Source organism: Centruroides sculpturatus, unplaced genomic scaffold, assembly GCF_000671375.1.
Source record: "Centruroides sculpturatus isolate CEXI.00-Female unplaced genomic scaffold, Cexi_2.0 scaffold865, whole genome shotgun sequence".
In the NCBI taxonomy this organism is placed as follows: Eukaryota; Metazoa; Arthropoda; class Arachnida; order Scorpiones; family Buthidae; genus Centruroides; species Centruroides sculpturatus.
In genome coordinates this window covers 317742-331698 of record NW_019385157.1, presented here as the reverse complement: position 1 = coordinate 331698, position 13957 = coordinate 317742, and the positions used below count along the sequence as shown (strand labels likewise).

Sequence of the window (13957 nt, the reverse complement as noted above, 5' to 3'; positions counted from 1 at the left end):
ATTTAGAATAATGCATTTATAAAACCGTTCAACAATAAAAATAGTTTTAATTTATTTGGGTTTTAAACTTTCCAGTACAGATAGTAGAGATGCAGCTACATCCAATTCGCATAACAACTTAAATTATTATAAAAAACAATGATATAAAATAAGAAAATTATATTATTCTTCGAAACTTTAAATACGTAAGGAAAGTAAAATTTATTTGCAACGTTCATTAATTCTTAACATAAATGGAAGGTTGATTGTTTGATGAAATGAGCGATCTGATTAGGAGGACTTTCTATGAGAAACTGGCCTCTATTCACTTGTTATACATGTGAAGAAATTCCTAGAGACTTCACATAGTCAGCCCGTTTGTAAGGCGCAATAATGGCTGAGCAGTTTTCAATTGTTTTATCCGCTCAACTACTGAAGAGCAACATATTGATTGTAAATACAATAAAATAAACCAGCAACAAGTTGCTCAACTTTGGTGGCACCATCTGTTGTCATATTTTATTTTAAAAGTTTTTATATTTTTAACTATTATAAAATATCAAAAAGTTTAATTTTGAGAGTACAGATGAGTTTATAAATAAATCGTAAATGCTAATAACGAGAAAAATCTTCATTTATTCTGACCCTACCCGAGATACACACGACCTCCATTATTTCTTTACTCCGTGGACCTTCAACCACCAAAATTTAATAGTATCAATATCCGTAACACACAAACCTTCCTGCAAAATTTCAAAATTTTCAAAAATGTTCGACAAAAATTACAGGAGTTGTTAAGCTTAGAACAGGTTGATCAAAATTGTGCCCCACACACCCAAACACATACACAAGCACTAATATTCATAAATAGAGAAATCACACTAAATTTTTTTTCGAATTTTGACGTTTCAAGGTCCTATGTCCAAAAATGTAAAATCTAGGGAAAGGGTCATTTTTTAACCGATTTTGATCATGCTTCTTTCTGTTATATATAACAGCCAGAAAAGTAAGAACACATAAAATAAAAATTTTATTTTTGATTTTTTAAATTTTCATATTCCTTTCTTAACTTTGCCGATTGCTATAAGTCTGGATCTTAGAAATTAAAAGAAAAGTATGGGTTAGATAAGACCAAAAATTAATTAATTAATTTTCGGTCTTATCTAACCCCTACTTTTCTTGGCAACAAGAAACAAGCAATTGGTCCGTAGAATATACATGGCGAAATTTGACCTGGAAAATCTTAGCCCTTAGATTTACTTTTAACTAGCTTCGTCACAACATCCGCCTTGAAAAGTTGTACGTATTTGCAAAAATCATATTCGATGGTAGTGCAGTTTTTTCAAACTCCGATCACAGACAAAATACTTTCTGACTGAAAGAGATGTCTGCTTACGCTTCGCTCAATTAATGTTAATTCAATCAAATAATTCATAAGCAATGTGTCAGTAACAGTGCGTTAAAGAATGCAAAATATTAATGATAATTTCTCAAACTTCAAAAACTATGTAAATTGCTCTTCTCATTTCTTGTATACTGATAATCATTCACAGGCATCCTCACTTCACACTTAGACATCTTGTCGCTAACATCTGCACATCCTAAAAGATCATTGAAATACTCACACCTTTCCAATGCATTCTCATGTCTTTACGTTAGATCATTATTGTTATCTTTTAGGCTTTTTGTATTCACATATGCGCTACTAACTTTAACCTTTCTCATATACCTCCAACTTTCTAATCATCCGTAAATGCCACTTAAAATTTCTCTAGTCTTTCATCCTCAACACGTTCTTTGCTTTTTTCACAATTTATTTGCATTCAGAATTATGTTCTCTGAACTCATCCTTACGCTCATCATTCAAATATTTCAATCAGGCTTGTTTCTTTTTACAGCTTCAGCAATTTCTCCATACCACCATGCAGTGACTCTCATTCTTACTCGAAGTGGCACTGCATAGTGGAATGAAGGTTACTGAAGTGTGCAAGAGAAAAATTTCCTTCCTTTGTTTTGTCTTCTATATCGCTAGCCATTCAGCAATTGTATCTTCGACCTGACCAGGTAATAGTCAGTAACTATTTCACACACTCATATCGCCTTCGTATCTTTTACAATCTATTTCAATCTTTCATCATATATCAAGAACTCGATCTTACACTTTTACTGCAGTGTTCTGTTTTCCCAAATATACATGTGGATTGACTTGTGCTTAAAGAGGATACCGGATATGAACAAGTCCTTGCAGCACATAATTCAATCAGCCGCTCATCATTTTCATTCACTCCATCAAATTCATACCTGCCATACATGATCGAATTAATACAGTTTTGATTTTATTTTATCTTGCCTTTCTGCTATAATAGAATCATATAAATTGGGAAGCTTTCTATGCAACGAACATTCGCTACTAACAAACAACTATGATACTTTCTAAATGGTTCACGGTATCCGGGATGAGTGTATTAGTTTCAAAAAAATCGGTAAAAAGAGTATTGAAGAATAATTTGACATAAATTTTAAAACAGAATAGACATTGATCTATTTCGAATTTATATAACAGTTTAATTATTCCTTTTAAATTGATATACACATATCTATCACTTATAGTTTAATTATTATTTAACTTTTAAATAACAAAAAGAAAGATCCACACTTTATTTTCGGCGTGGTTATAAGTTTATTTTATTATATACGAATTAAAGGATCAACAAAATGGAAAATATAAAAACACTGAAAATACTTTCATATATTTGAGATTAAATTCAAGAAGACGAAAATACGTAAAGATTAAACATTGCTTTGTATACAGTCATGAAACTTTCCATGTGATATAGGCCTATGTTATAGACATTCTTTTTATTCATTTTCTAATTATTATTTTAATTAGTTTTTCATATAATTATAAAGTATTTTTAAAATAAATTGCTAAAATTCACAATTAAAATTATATTTCTATGTAATATAAGTAAATAAACAAAATAAAAAGAATAACAATAAAAAATAATACAAAACTGTTTCATCTAAGTTGAAATAGCATCTCGATAGTGCTGCAACCACAGTCCACATTCCTTCTTTGCTTTCTTCTTGTAAATGTGGATATTATAAGGTTCTAGATTTATAATCCTTCTATATATTGGGTCAAACGGTAAATAATCTTCATTCAAATTCTCATATGGTTTACTATAAAAAAAAAAAATAAGAAACGAAAGTAAGATTTAGAATAATGCATTTATAAAACCGTTCAACAATAAAAATAGTTTTAATTTATTTGGGTTTTAAACTTTCCAGTACAGTTTTTATTAATGTTGGCTAATAAAACTCAATTGGTTAATGTTAAAATTAAATTTCAAAGGAGAATGTGAGGACTTGGCAGTTTCTCATAGAAAGTCCTATCTGCCTATCAGAAATCGGACCCATATTAGGGTTACACTCGTAAAGAAAATCCCTAAAATTCCTTGCAACCATCTGTTGTTGAGACATGAACTCACGACTAATCAGCGTTTAGCAGTTTGATATGTGTGGTTTCAATGCTCGATGATAACCCCGCATAGCTGGTGTGAGCCATGCTCTTTAAGTATCCACTGATACATACCAAGGATAAGTATTCCATAATCACTGTGTTTTTCAAGCATAGCTTAAACATCTTTAGTAAAATAAATAGAAGAATACGAAAGAAGAGAAATTTGTATTTACAATGTTGCGAAGAAAGTTAAGTAACTCGTTGTTGGATTTTTGGATTAGGGAGTTTTGAGATATGTAAAATAGATGCTTAAACCCAAACACACCACTCATTCCCACATTCAGAATAATGAGTATTATTACGGTTATTTTCTTATATTTTTGTGCTCCAACAATGTAATAACGTCGAGAAAAACCAAAACCCCGTAAGCAAAGAATTTAGCATTATGAATGTATGGTAAGATTGCCATACTTTTACATTGTTAAAGTCCATAAAAGCGGAGAAAGTAAAACAAAGAAATAAATAAAATGTTAAAAACACGTACGAAGATGAGTTTGTTTATCTATATCTATGATAACATGCAACATAGAGATAAATTAAAACACCTATAACAATTTTTATAAAATGTATTATAACTTGATATAGACGTATTTCTTAACTTTTATTCGTTTCGAAAATAGTTATGTAGAAAATAAATCTTACCCCGTTTTTGCAAAAGAAGTCCACAGTCGAATAATCTGATAACTAAAATATTTCTCTTCATCTGTGTATTCTTCAGGATACATGAACGGCATACCAAATACAAAGAAAATCTCTTCAAAGTGAGGAACACCTTCCCATTTTTTATAACCTCCTGTCACATGAGAATAATTGAAGTTATAAAAATATACGGTGTTATCATATTGCCATAACTTTTCCGCTAGAGCAACAATAGAACAAATAAAAAGTCCGTCTCCTATCGCTTCCATAGTTCGTTCAGCGGTGGATGAGTAATCATAATTTGGCAATTTTCCAAAATACTCTTCTGAGATTGCTTCAAGACGTGTTCCATTTAACAAGAAATGTTTACTCAAAATATATTCTGCTTCCGATTTACTCAATTTTGGAACATCTTCTGTTCGATATTCCGGTTTATGATTTAACAAAAACGGCGATCCTTCGTTTGCAACATTTCCTATCATCACTTCTCTGCCGTGTATTGCACCTTCATCGACACTGTTTATACCATTGTCGAGAAGAAAATGGCCGTCAACTTGTTCCGTAAAACTTAAGAAACTCTCATTAGGTGCTGCAAATTTCCTTTCGGCAGCTGCTAAGTCCTCGGCTTTTAGGCTCAATAAACAATTTATCACATCGTTGGGGAATGTGTTTCTCGTATCACAACCAGCTATCATTGCAATTTTCTTTGTTTTTTTCTCATTTTCTTCTGGTTTTAACGCAAAATAACTATTGTAATTGGAACCACTTTGAAGAATACTTCTTCTGAACAGTCCTCTAGATAATGGTGATATCATGTGATCCGTAATCGAGATAGAGCCAGTGCTTTCTCCAAATAGAGTGATATCATTTCTGTCTCCTCCGAAGCATTCTATATTATTATAGATCCACTGCAAGGCAACAACTTGATCTAACATTGCCATATTTCCAGGCATTCTGGTGTAGTTCAAATACATGAATCCGAATGAGCCAAGTCGATAGTTAAACGAAACGACGATGACATTGCCTATAGAAGCTAAATAGCGCCCATTATAGACAGGTATTGTCGAACTGCCAGTATTGTATGCTCCACCATGTATCCATATCATTGTAGTAAATGGTTTTACTGTTCGTTTTTCAGCAGGAACCCAAATATTTAAATATAAGCAATCTTCACTCATGTAACGCAGATTCTGCGGTACCCAGTAAAAACGAAGATCTACGGGGTCTTGGGTGCAGGCGGGTGCCAGTATTGTAGCATCCAGAATTCCATGCCACTTCGAAATGGGTTGAGGCGCTCGAAATCTAAGTTTATCAACTGGAGGATATGCGTATGGAATACCTAAATACGCATAAACATCACTAGATAGTACTTTTATTATTTTTCCTTTAACACTTCCAGTTAATGTATGAACAATTTTATCTCCATTGATTTCGGATAAAGAATGGAGACAGATGAGAAATGAAATAAAGAATTTCATGTACATTCTGTAAAATATTAAGAAAATAATAGTTTAAAAGTTTGCTTAATTAAATCTTATTTTTGACTATATAATATATTGTACTTAATTTCGAATATAATACACACGGAGTCAGAAAATAATATACAGTATTAACAAAAATGTCAATGGAACTGGATCAGTGGCGGATCCAGAAGAACTAGGCCTAATAAGAAAGGGAAACTGAAAACTAAAATATGTCTCGGTTATTATACGCTGGTTATTTTATTAACTCTCACACGATGTTTGTATTGAGGATGGTCCGATAAACAATATTTATTATCATAAATGTTGATAATCAGTAGCTTTAGACATCTCTGCGAAGTAGGCATCACACATGGAAATAATGTATTTCGATGTTTAACAAATGTGATAAATTTACAAAAAAATTCATTCCTTACAGAATTATCAGTTGTTTAATATAATGTATCTATCAAATTATTATGTTGCAATTTGAAAAATTGTATGCCTAGATATGTCCACTATTGTCTTGCCGTTTGTCTGTCCCGCTGACTGTCGTTCATTAATTTTACGAACGAAGTTAGACACATAAATGTCATGACAAGATGTAGAAAGACTTGGAGCGTCAGCCCAGATTAACTATAAATCGACTTCCGAATCATACTGGAAGTAAAGTTATTTCAATTAAAATATTTTTCCTTGAAAGGAGTTAGAAAGATGACCGCCAAGACTACATTACTAACGGAAAAGTTTGATGTACAGTACATAGTCAAGTCACTACTAATTAGAGGTGGAAAGCATATATTTTTATTTAAATAAATTAAAAATATGATTAAAAATTGCAGTTCGGCGGTGTGACGACGTCACAATAGATAATTGCTCTTCGTTTAGTCAATTTTATTGAACTTCATTAATTTATTCTTCCTGTTGCAGTTTATTGAACGTAGTGTATAAATAATTGATTGTCAATTTTTACAGAATTCAATACAAGAATCAATTATTACTTTCCCTGTTGTTATACTTAACAGAGGGAAAGTATGGCAATCTTTTAAAAAATGACCACACAAGAATTTTACAGGATTTAGTAAAAAATCGAATGAAATTTCTGTATATATAGATGTTATTTTATATAACACGATTATAATTACACAGTCTGAAGCTAAATAACTCCTGCTTTTTTTGCCGAAATATTATTAAATTTAGCAGAACGGTTTGTTTATTGATTCTATTTAATTTTGGTGGTTAAAAGTCGAGGGGGTGGGGAGATAATGGGAATTGTGTTTACCTCCAGTAGAGTCAGACTTAATGAGGATTTTAATCGCAATTGTGAGATTCGGAATTTCTACCGATTATTTTGCCGACTATTTATCGATTAATTGTCCCGTATTTGCTTAAAATCTAATTAAATTTTCCTTTAACTTAAAGTGAAACCTAACGGGGAAAAAAAAACTTTTCGTTTACATTCGTCATAAACATCAGTTCAATTCGAAACTAAATCCTCATTCCAACGCCAAAGTTGATAGTTAGCATGGTCCCGGGAACAACTCTGACCCATCTGCGTACCTTTTACCTCACAACAATCAATCACGTGATCATTCTCCCACGCCGAACTTATAAAAACCCCTTCCTTCCCCTTCTCGGGGGAGTCGTACCAGAGCAGGTGCCGGAAGAAGATCAATTTCAAATAGTGTCCTTTTTTATCTAGTGAACTTCCCTAAATCCAGGATTTACATAGTTAACCAGTGACCTTTCCTACATCAGTGAACTTTCCTAGCCAGAGAAATTTTCCTAATTCAAAGAGTAGCGTGGTTAACAGATCAAGAGGTATGGAACCAATTATTGTAAGCTCTCTCTCGGTCTCCCCGCGTTTTAGGGACGCGAACTATACGTTGTATTACTTGGTTTAATAAATTGTTACGTTTTCTTATGTTATATCTGGCCTCCTCGTTTACTCGTATATCGCCTGTCGTCTCACCGACGCGCTCCTCCCNCGAGAAATCGAAGACTCTTCAACCACCCATCCTGACAGTGAAAGGGTTTAACAACCTGTTGCCGGATTGGGAGACCTACCCCCCCTTCCGGTGGTTTCACGAATTGGTTCACAGGAGTGGGGTTCCGACTTCTTCGGAACTTCGGTGAGGCGAAAGAAAAAGGCCATATCCGAGTGACGCCATTGAATAGAATTAAGCTAAACATTTCCTACGGAAGGAACGTTAAGTAGAAATTAGTAGAAATAATGGAGCGCGAACCTCAACCTGCGGCTGGGCCAGGCAACCCCAATCCAAACCCTAATCCGAATCCAGCTCCTCTTACATTGGGAGGTCTAGGCGGCATCATTCCTCTGTTACCTGTGTTTTCCGGTGAAGCAGGAGGCACCCGAGTAACAGATTTTTTCGATTCGTTAGCGGATGTGTCCAGATTAGCAGCCTGGTCTAAGGCCCAGATGCTGGCTGTGGCTAAGTTAAACCTAACGGGAATAGCCCGGGAATTCGTCAGAAAAGATCGCCGAATCAAAGATATTGAGGAATTTGAGGAGTTCAAACGTCTAATGATAGAACGTTTTGAACGCGAACCTTTCCCGGTCTGATTAAATAAATTTTATACCTGCGTACAGAGACGAGATGAGGATGTACAAGCGTATGCTGCTCGTCTCCAATCTCTGGCCATAGAAATAGTGATTACACCGGAGCCCGGGGCCAATCAAGAGGAAACTAATATTATACAACGGGTCCAAGCTAAAGGCTGGATGAAAGATTAAAAGCGCAGTTCCTAAACGGGATTGACCCCCGCATACGACAACGGACGATGTCCCGAGAGCCTGCTACATTCGACGATGCGCTAAAGGCCGCTATTAGCGAGGAGATGATAAAAAATATTACAGCATGTCCACGGGGAATCCTACGCACTGTTAGGGAAGGCGAACGATCAACGGACTCCTCTCCTTCACCCAATGACCTACGACAATTAACAGCAGCGATGGAGGAGTTAAAAACGCGAATGGACGGTTTAACTCGAGCCCCTTTCCGAAACAACTCTACAAATGTGCCGTTTAAACGAAATCAGCGAGGAAATATTAATAATAGAACATATCCTACTTCCGCTTTTAGGCGTAACGAATATCGGTCGTATAGCCGACCTAATCAATCGACTAATCGACTTAACCAGAATCGGACGCGGAATTTTCCTGCTCGCCGAGAAAATCATAATGAGAATCAAGGCGCCTGCCCACGAAACGACTCCCCACGGCGAACCGAAGCAGGAACTGACCAAAATCGGGTCCGATTCCGATCGCAACCTATGGAACCAACGCAAACCCGTTGGAAAGGCAATGTGCAAAGCATCAAAGGTCGACGACCTCAATTTTCACCTAGAAGCGATATTAACTTACCTTATCCTATAAGTAAGCCGAAGCGAAGATCTCCTATAGATCACCGTCGGCAGATCTATACACAGGAACGAAATCGAAAATCTTATCCTATATCTAATACTAACTATCCAACGTCTCCAAGTGAAGCTATGTTTGAATATCCTATCAGAGGAAACCCTATTGAGGAAAATGATACCAGATGGAAAGGCAAAATAGGCTTAACAACCTTAGTAAANAGTAAGAAATTGGAATGTAAACCTAGTGTTCTGTATACACTAAAGACTCTGCACTTAAATTCAGAACATTGGTCCTACTCGAAACCAGAAACATTTTATGATATACTGCTGATGTAAGCAACCAATTTGCAACATCCATACTACAAACATTAATACATATTCTATGATTTAATGAATATCAAAATATAAATGTTTTATTACGTATTATGTTGTAATATCATATATGTTATGTGATCTCTTTTAAAAAACTGAAAACAAATAAATGTTAATTTGATAAAAAAATAACCATAAAAATGTTAAAATATAAACTAAATATTGACATAAATAATGTTTGATATAATATTATTGTAAATAGCATTATATTTCTTCGTTATTGCTGTAATATTTATTGTTTTGTTATTTACTTCTGGCTATGCTTGTTTGCGGAACCAGAAGATGTGTTGTTGAAACATCTTAATAAAATATATTGATTGATTGATTGATTGATTGATTTAAGATAAAGGAAAATTTAATTAGATTTTAAGCAAATACCGGACAATTAATCGACAAATAGTCGGCAAAATAATCGGTAGAAATTCCGAATCTCACACTATTTACATTTACAATTTTTTATAAAACCCATTTCTACCCTGAAAATTAAGCTTTTTGTCATTTTATAATAGTGAAAATTATAAATTTTTATAATAAAATATGATAACAGATGGCGCCACAAAATTTTTAAGCGTTGCCTTAATTAATTAAAGATGAACAACTCTTTGTTGGTGTTTTCACACTATGATATAATTCACTAAAAATTATAGCTTGGAATATTTAAATGCCAACTAAAGTGAGAGCTAAACAGACGTACTTTAAGTTCAATCTCTTATTCATGACAATCATTGTAATATAATGAGACGTTCATCGTTGTATTACTGATGTTATGCAGAGTTATTACTAATAATTTGCATATAACATTAACATCTTGCAACAACGGATATTCATTATAGAGGAAGATTACGTAAATTATTTCACGTTAGATACTGCGATTTACATTTTATGAATTATTTTTAAACGTATTATTCCGAGTTAGTTATAACTCGAAATAATACGTTTAAAAATAATTCATAAAATGTAAATCGCAGTATCTAACGTGAAATAATTTACGTAATCTTCCTCTATATATCTTACAATTATAACAGAGAAATGCCGATTAAATATAACTATTCTTAATAAACAACTTATATTTTACTGTAAATACAAAATTCTTGAATAAAACTAGAGATCGTCATTTATTCAAAATAATTACATTCATTTTAACATTAAATTTTCTGTGTAAGACTTACCTAGAATGTGTATTGTGTTAATCGCTTTAAGGTGCGGTAAACGATGAACCTTACTGAGATATATATATGTCTATATATAGTGACAAAATGTTATTTTCCTGTAAATATCTTTGTTTTATGAATACAGGTTATGCATAAAGCTTATCTATTACTTCTATCTCAATATCTATATATACAGTATTTAGATTCATCTGATTAGTAACTGAGTAAACGAGACAATGACCTTTGACATATTATATTTTAGCTCATTCGCTTAGGAATGTACTAAAATATAGGCCTAAATGTACAATGGAAAACTAAAAAACAAAAATGCAAATTATGAACCCTATAGAATCGTCTGTAGAGTATCAATTATATCAAGTGACGTACAAAACATTCCTTTTAGATAAAAACCTAAGATAAAACTATTCTGTTAGTTTTATACTTTGTTTTTGTAATTTATAACGCTAAATATGAAGGCTAAATAAAAAGAAAAAAATATTTATTAAAGATTTCCTCCTGGATTAATATCTGTTTTTCTTTATTATATAGGCCTAATAGAGAAAAACAGACATTAATCCAGACATTAATAACGTATATTGTATACGTTATACGTTATTAGCATTATATAATGCATTTATATAATTAACGTTATTAGCATTATATAATGCAGACATTAATAACGTATATTGTATACGTTATTAGCATTATATAATGCTAATAACGTATACAATATACAGCATATAAGCTTAAAATCAAAAAGACTGGATTTTTTAAAAATTAAATGCAGACATAGTCTATTGAAAAGGAATCACCATTCAGTCATTTTCAGTGTTTTGGAATAAAAAGTTTGATCATCGACCTTTTCCTGTAGGCTACTTAACCGTCAAAATTAAAACTTTCCTTAAAGACAAAGAAAACATATCCAATTAAATACGTAGGTTTTCAAATTCGGAACAAGTTATGTCACAGACGTCTTCTTTCCTTCCATCATTCCACTTAGGAACGGATATTCAGACTGACAACAGTGGAAAGTGATGTCTATAAATTTTTTCAAATTGAAGCCGAATACGACGATATTCTGCAGTTTAACCTACACTTTTACTTTCGCGGCTCTGCTAAATATAATAGAGGGAGAGGTCTAAAAATTATCCGAAAGATTTTTACATTTTTGGACTCAGGACACATTGAAACATCAAGAAATGCAGAAATAATTCGGGTTTTCATTTTTTATATGTATGGATGTTAGTGTATGTGTGGGAGGAGACGATTTTGTTTACCCTCTTCAGGTCAGGTCGAGTGGAGGAGGTGAGAGGGGTCGTCGACGAGGCGTAGGCGATATGCGAGTAAATGACCCATTTAACAATGGAAACAGCGATTTATTAGATTAACGAAAAAATAACGATTACAAATCTAACATCTGGAGAAATGAATTTAGTTCGCTAGCTCCTAACTCGCGGAGAGAGAAATTAACTGCTCCATGCCTCTAGTATACTTCCACGTAGATGGGAAAAATTTAGTCCTTTTTGCCGGTGATCGACGCGCAAGCTTAGAAATTCCTCCCAGACTTAACCCTTTCCGAGGGCCTTAGATGTGAGACACCCCTGAGGACGGGAAAAGAAGTCGCTTTTATAGCTTCGGGCTGGGGAAATTACTCATGTGACCCCCTGTTGTGAGAGGAGAGTTGGTCCTGCAGGTGTGGAGGTTAAAGTTGTTCCCGGGACGAAAACAAAATGACGAATTTGGACTTTAAATATAAACTTTTTGTCTTGCAGCAGAGGAATGTCATCGTTCTAGAATTGACTGTTTATATTAAAGAGGAAAGTTATAAGTTTCTATCGATATTTGATTCTTTTTTCCGGCAATGTTATTTTAACGAGGAGGCGACAAATTTATTTCACATACGTAGAAAATTTAGGGGGGAAATGGACAATTTTGGGCTTACTCTGAGGTGGGATCTCACACATAAGAATTGCGAATTCTTCTCTCGAGAGTAAGATTTTACTTTAAAGTCAGATTTCTTTCATGTGCAACAAATAATGACTTTTATGGGATAAGAAATAAACGGAGAGATAGCTGAAATAATCATGGTAATTTATATCTACATCTATATCTATATTTATATATAAAAATGGACATGTCCCTATATTTCACTTTTCCGCCAAAACTACACATCGCACGTGAATGGTGTTTGTATGTAGTGGTAGCCCCAAGCCTCCATTCGTGCATAGGTATTCAAGCCTCGATAGCTATAAGGGTGCGGGAGATATGAGGCTGAAAGTGGTTGAAAGTGGCTTTCGATTTCGAATGTTTGAATTTGTTCGAATTTGTTCAAATTAAATTCGAACATAAAATTCGAATATTGGTTCGATTATAGAACGATTGTAAACGTTCCAGAAACGTTGAAAATAGTTCGTTTGACTTGACGTGAACAGGAGACGTTCAGAAATAGAATCGGGACCAGATCTCTAATCAAAAACGGGGGACCTAATTCTTGCATTCTGTGAAAACGGGTAAGATTGGTTATAATGTAATTATCTTAATCTTCACTATCGTTACTTTTTGCCCACAAATAAAAACCCAGCGAAGCGGGTCCTTGCAGCTAGTCATTTAAATAAAATTGTTGTTGAGACTTTGCTCATTTTTAGTTATTTATTTCAACAATTTTGTACGAATGAGTTCTGTTTTCCAAGTATCTGACTGTCAAAACAAATCAATAAAATTAGTAAATAATAAGAAATCTGGGAGAGAATAAATTATTCCATTGTATTTTGATCACTACAACAGACGAACATATGGAAAATGTCAACGCTTATTGCAAGTAAGTAGTCCAAGCATAATAAATTAATTAAGCAATGTAAATAAAGTTTCTAAATGGAATTTTATCCTAAATGATGTTTTCAATAATACAGTAGAGTCGTTTATCCGAAAGCCAGTTATCTGAAACGTCGGTTATCCCAAAGCGTTCTAGTGGGCAAATTTCAATTTCCGCTAGTGCTGTGGCGCTGCAACTTTTGGCTATATTTTGGGCTACTCCAATATTTTTTATCGTGTGTGTGTGTGTTTTAGCTGGCAGCACTGATACTTTTGTGTGGTGTTTTTCTGAGGACTGTGTGTGTAGTGCTGAATCAAACGTTTTTGATACTAGATTAACTTCTAAAGTATAATTTTTTTAGTTCTTATATTTTTCAATATACAGTAGAACCTCGAAGACTCGGCCTAATGTGGACCGAAGGGTGGCCGAGTTTGTGAAAATGCCGGGTAATCGGGAATGGGGTTTAAAAAAATAAGTACGAGTGTTTCCTCAGAAAATACTGTACTGTACTTGTATGTATTGTTTACTTGAGAATATAACAGAGAATAAACTGCCCAAATACCCTTAAACAAAGGAAAAGTACGTCCTTTATGAAGGCATAGAGCCTTTACTACATGAAAATGAAAATTAATGAATACAC

At 33.7% G+C, this 13957-nt stretch overlaps 1 protein-coding gene across 1 annotated transcript in view; it reads right to left on the bottom strand.

Moving 5' to 3' along the window:
- The window catches only part of LOC111635568 (acetylcholinesterase-like), an 18445-nt gene extending 12826 nt beyond the window's left edge, over positions 1–5619 (bottom strand). Inside the window, exons 1-2 of the mRNA XM_023380567.1 lie at positions 4145–5619; positions 2174–2280 (exon numbers count right to left, since the gene is read on the bottom strand). Of these exons, the coding sequence (XP_023236335.1) occupies positions 2174–2280; positions 4145–5619 (1582 nt within the window). The remainder of the gene's footprint in view (positions 1–2173; positions 2281–4144) is intronic.
- Between the last annotated feature and the right edge of the window lie 8338 nt (positions 5620–13957).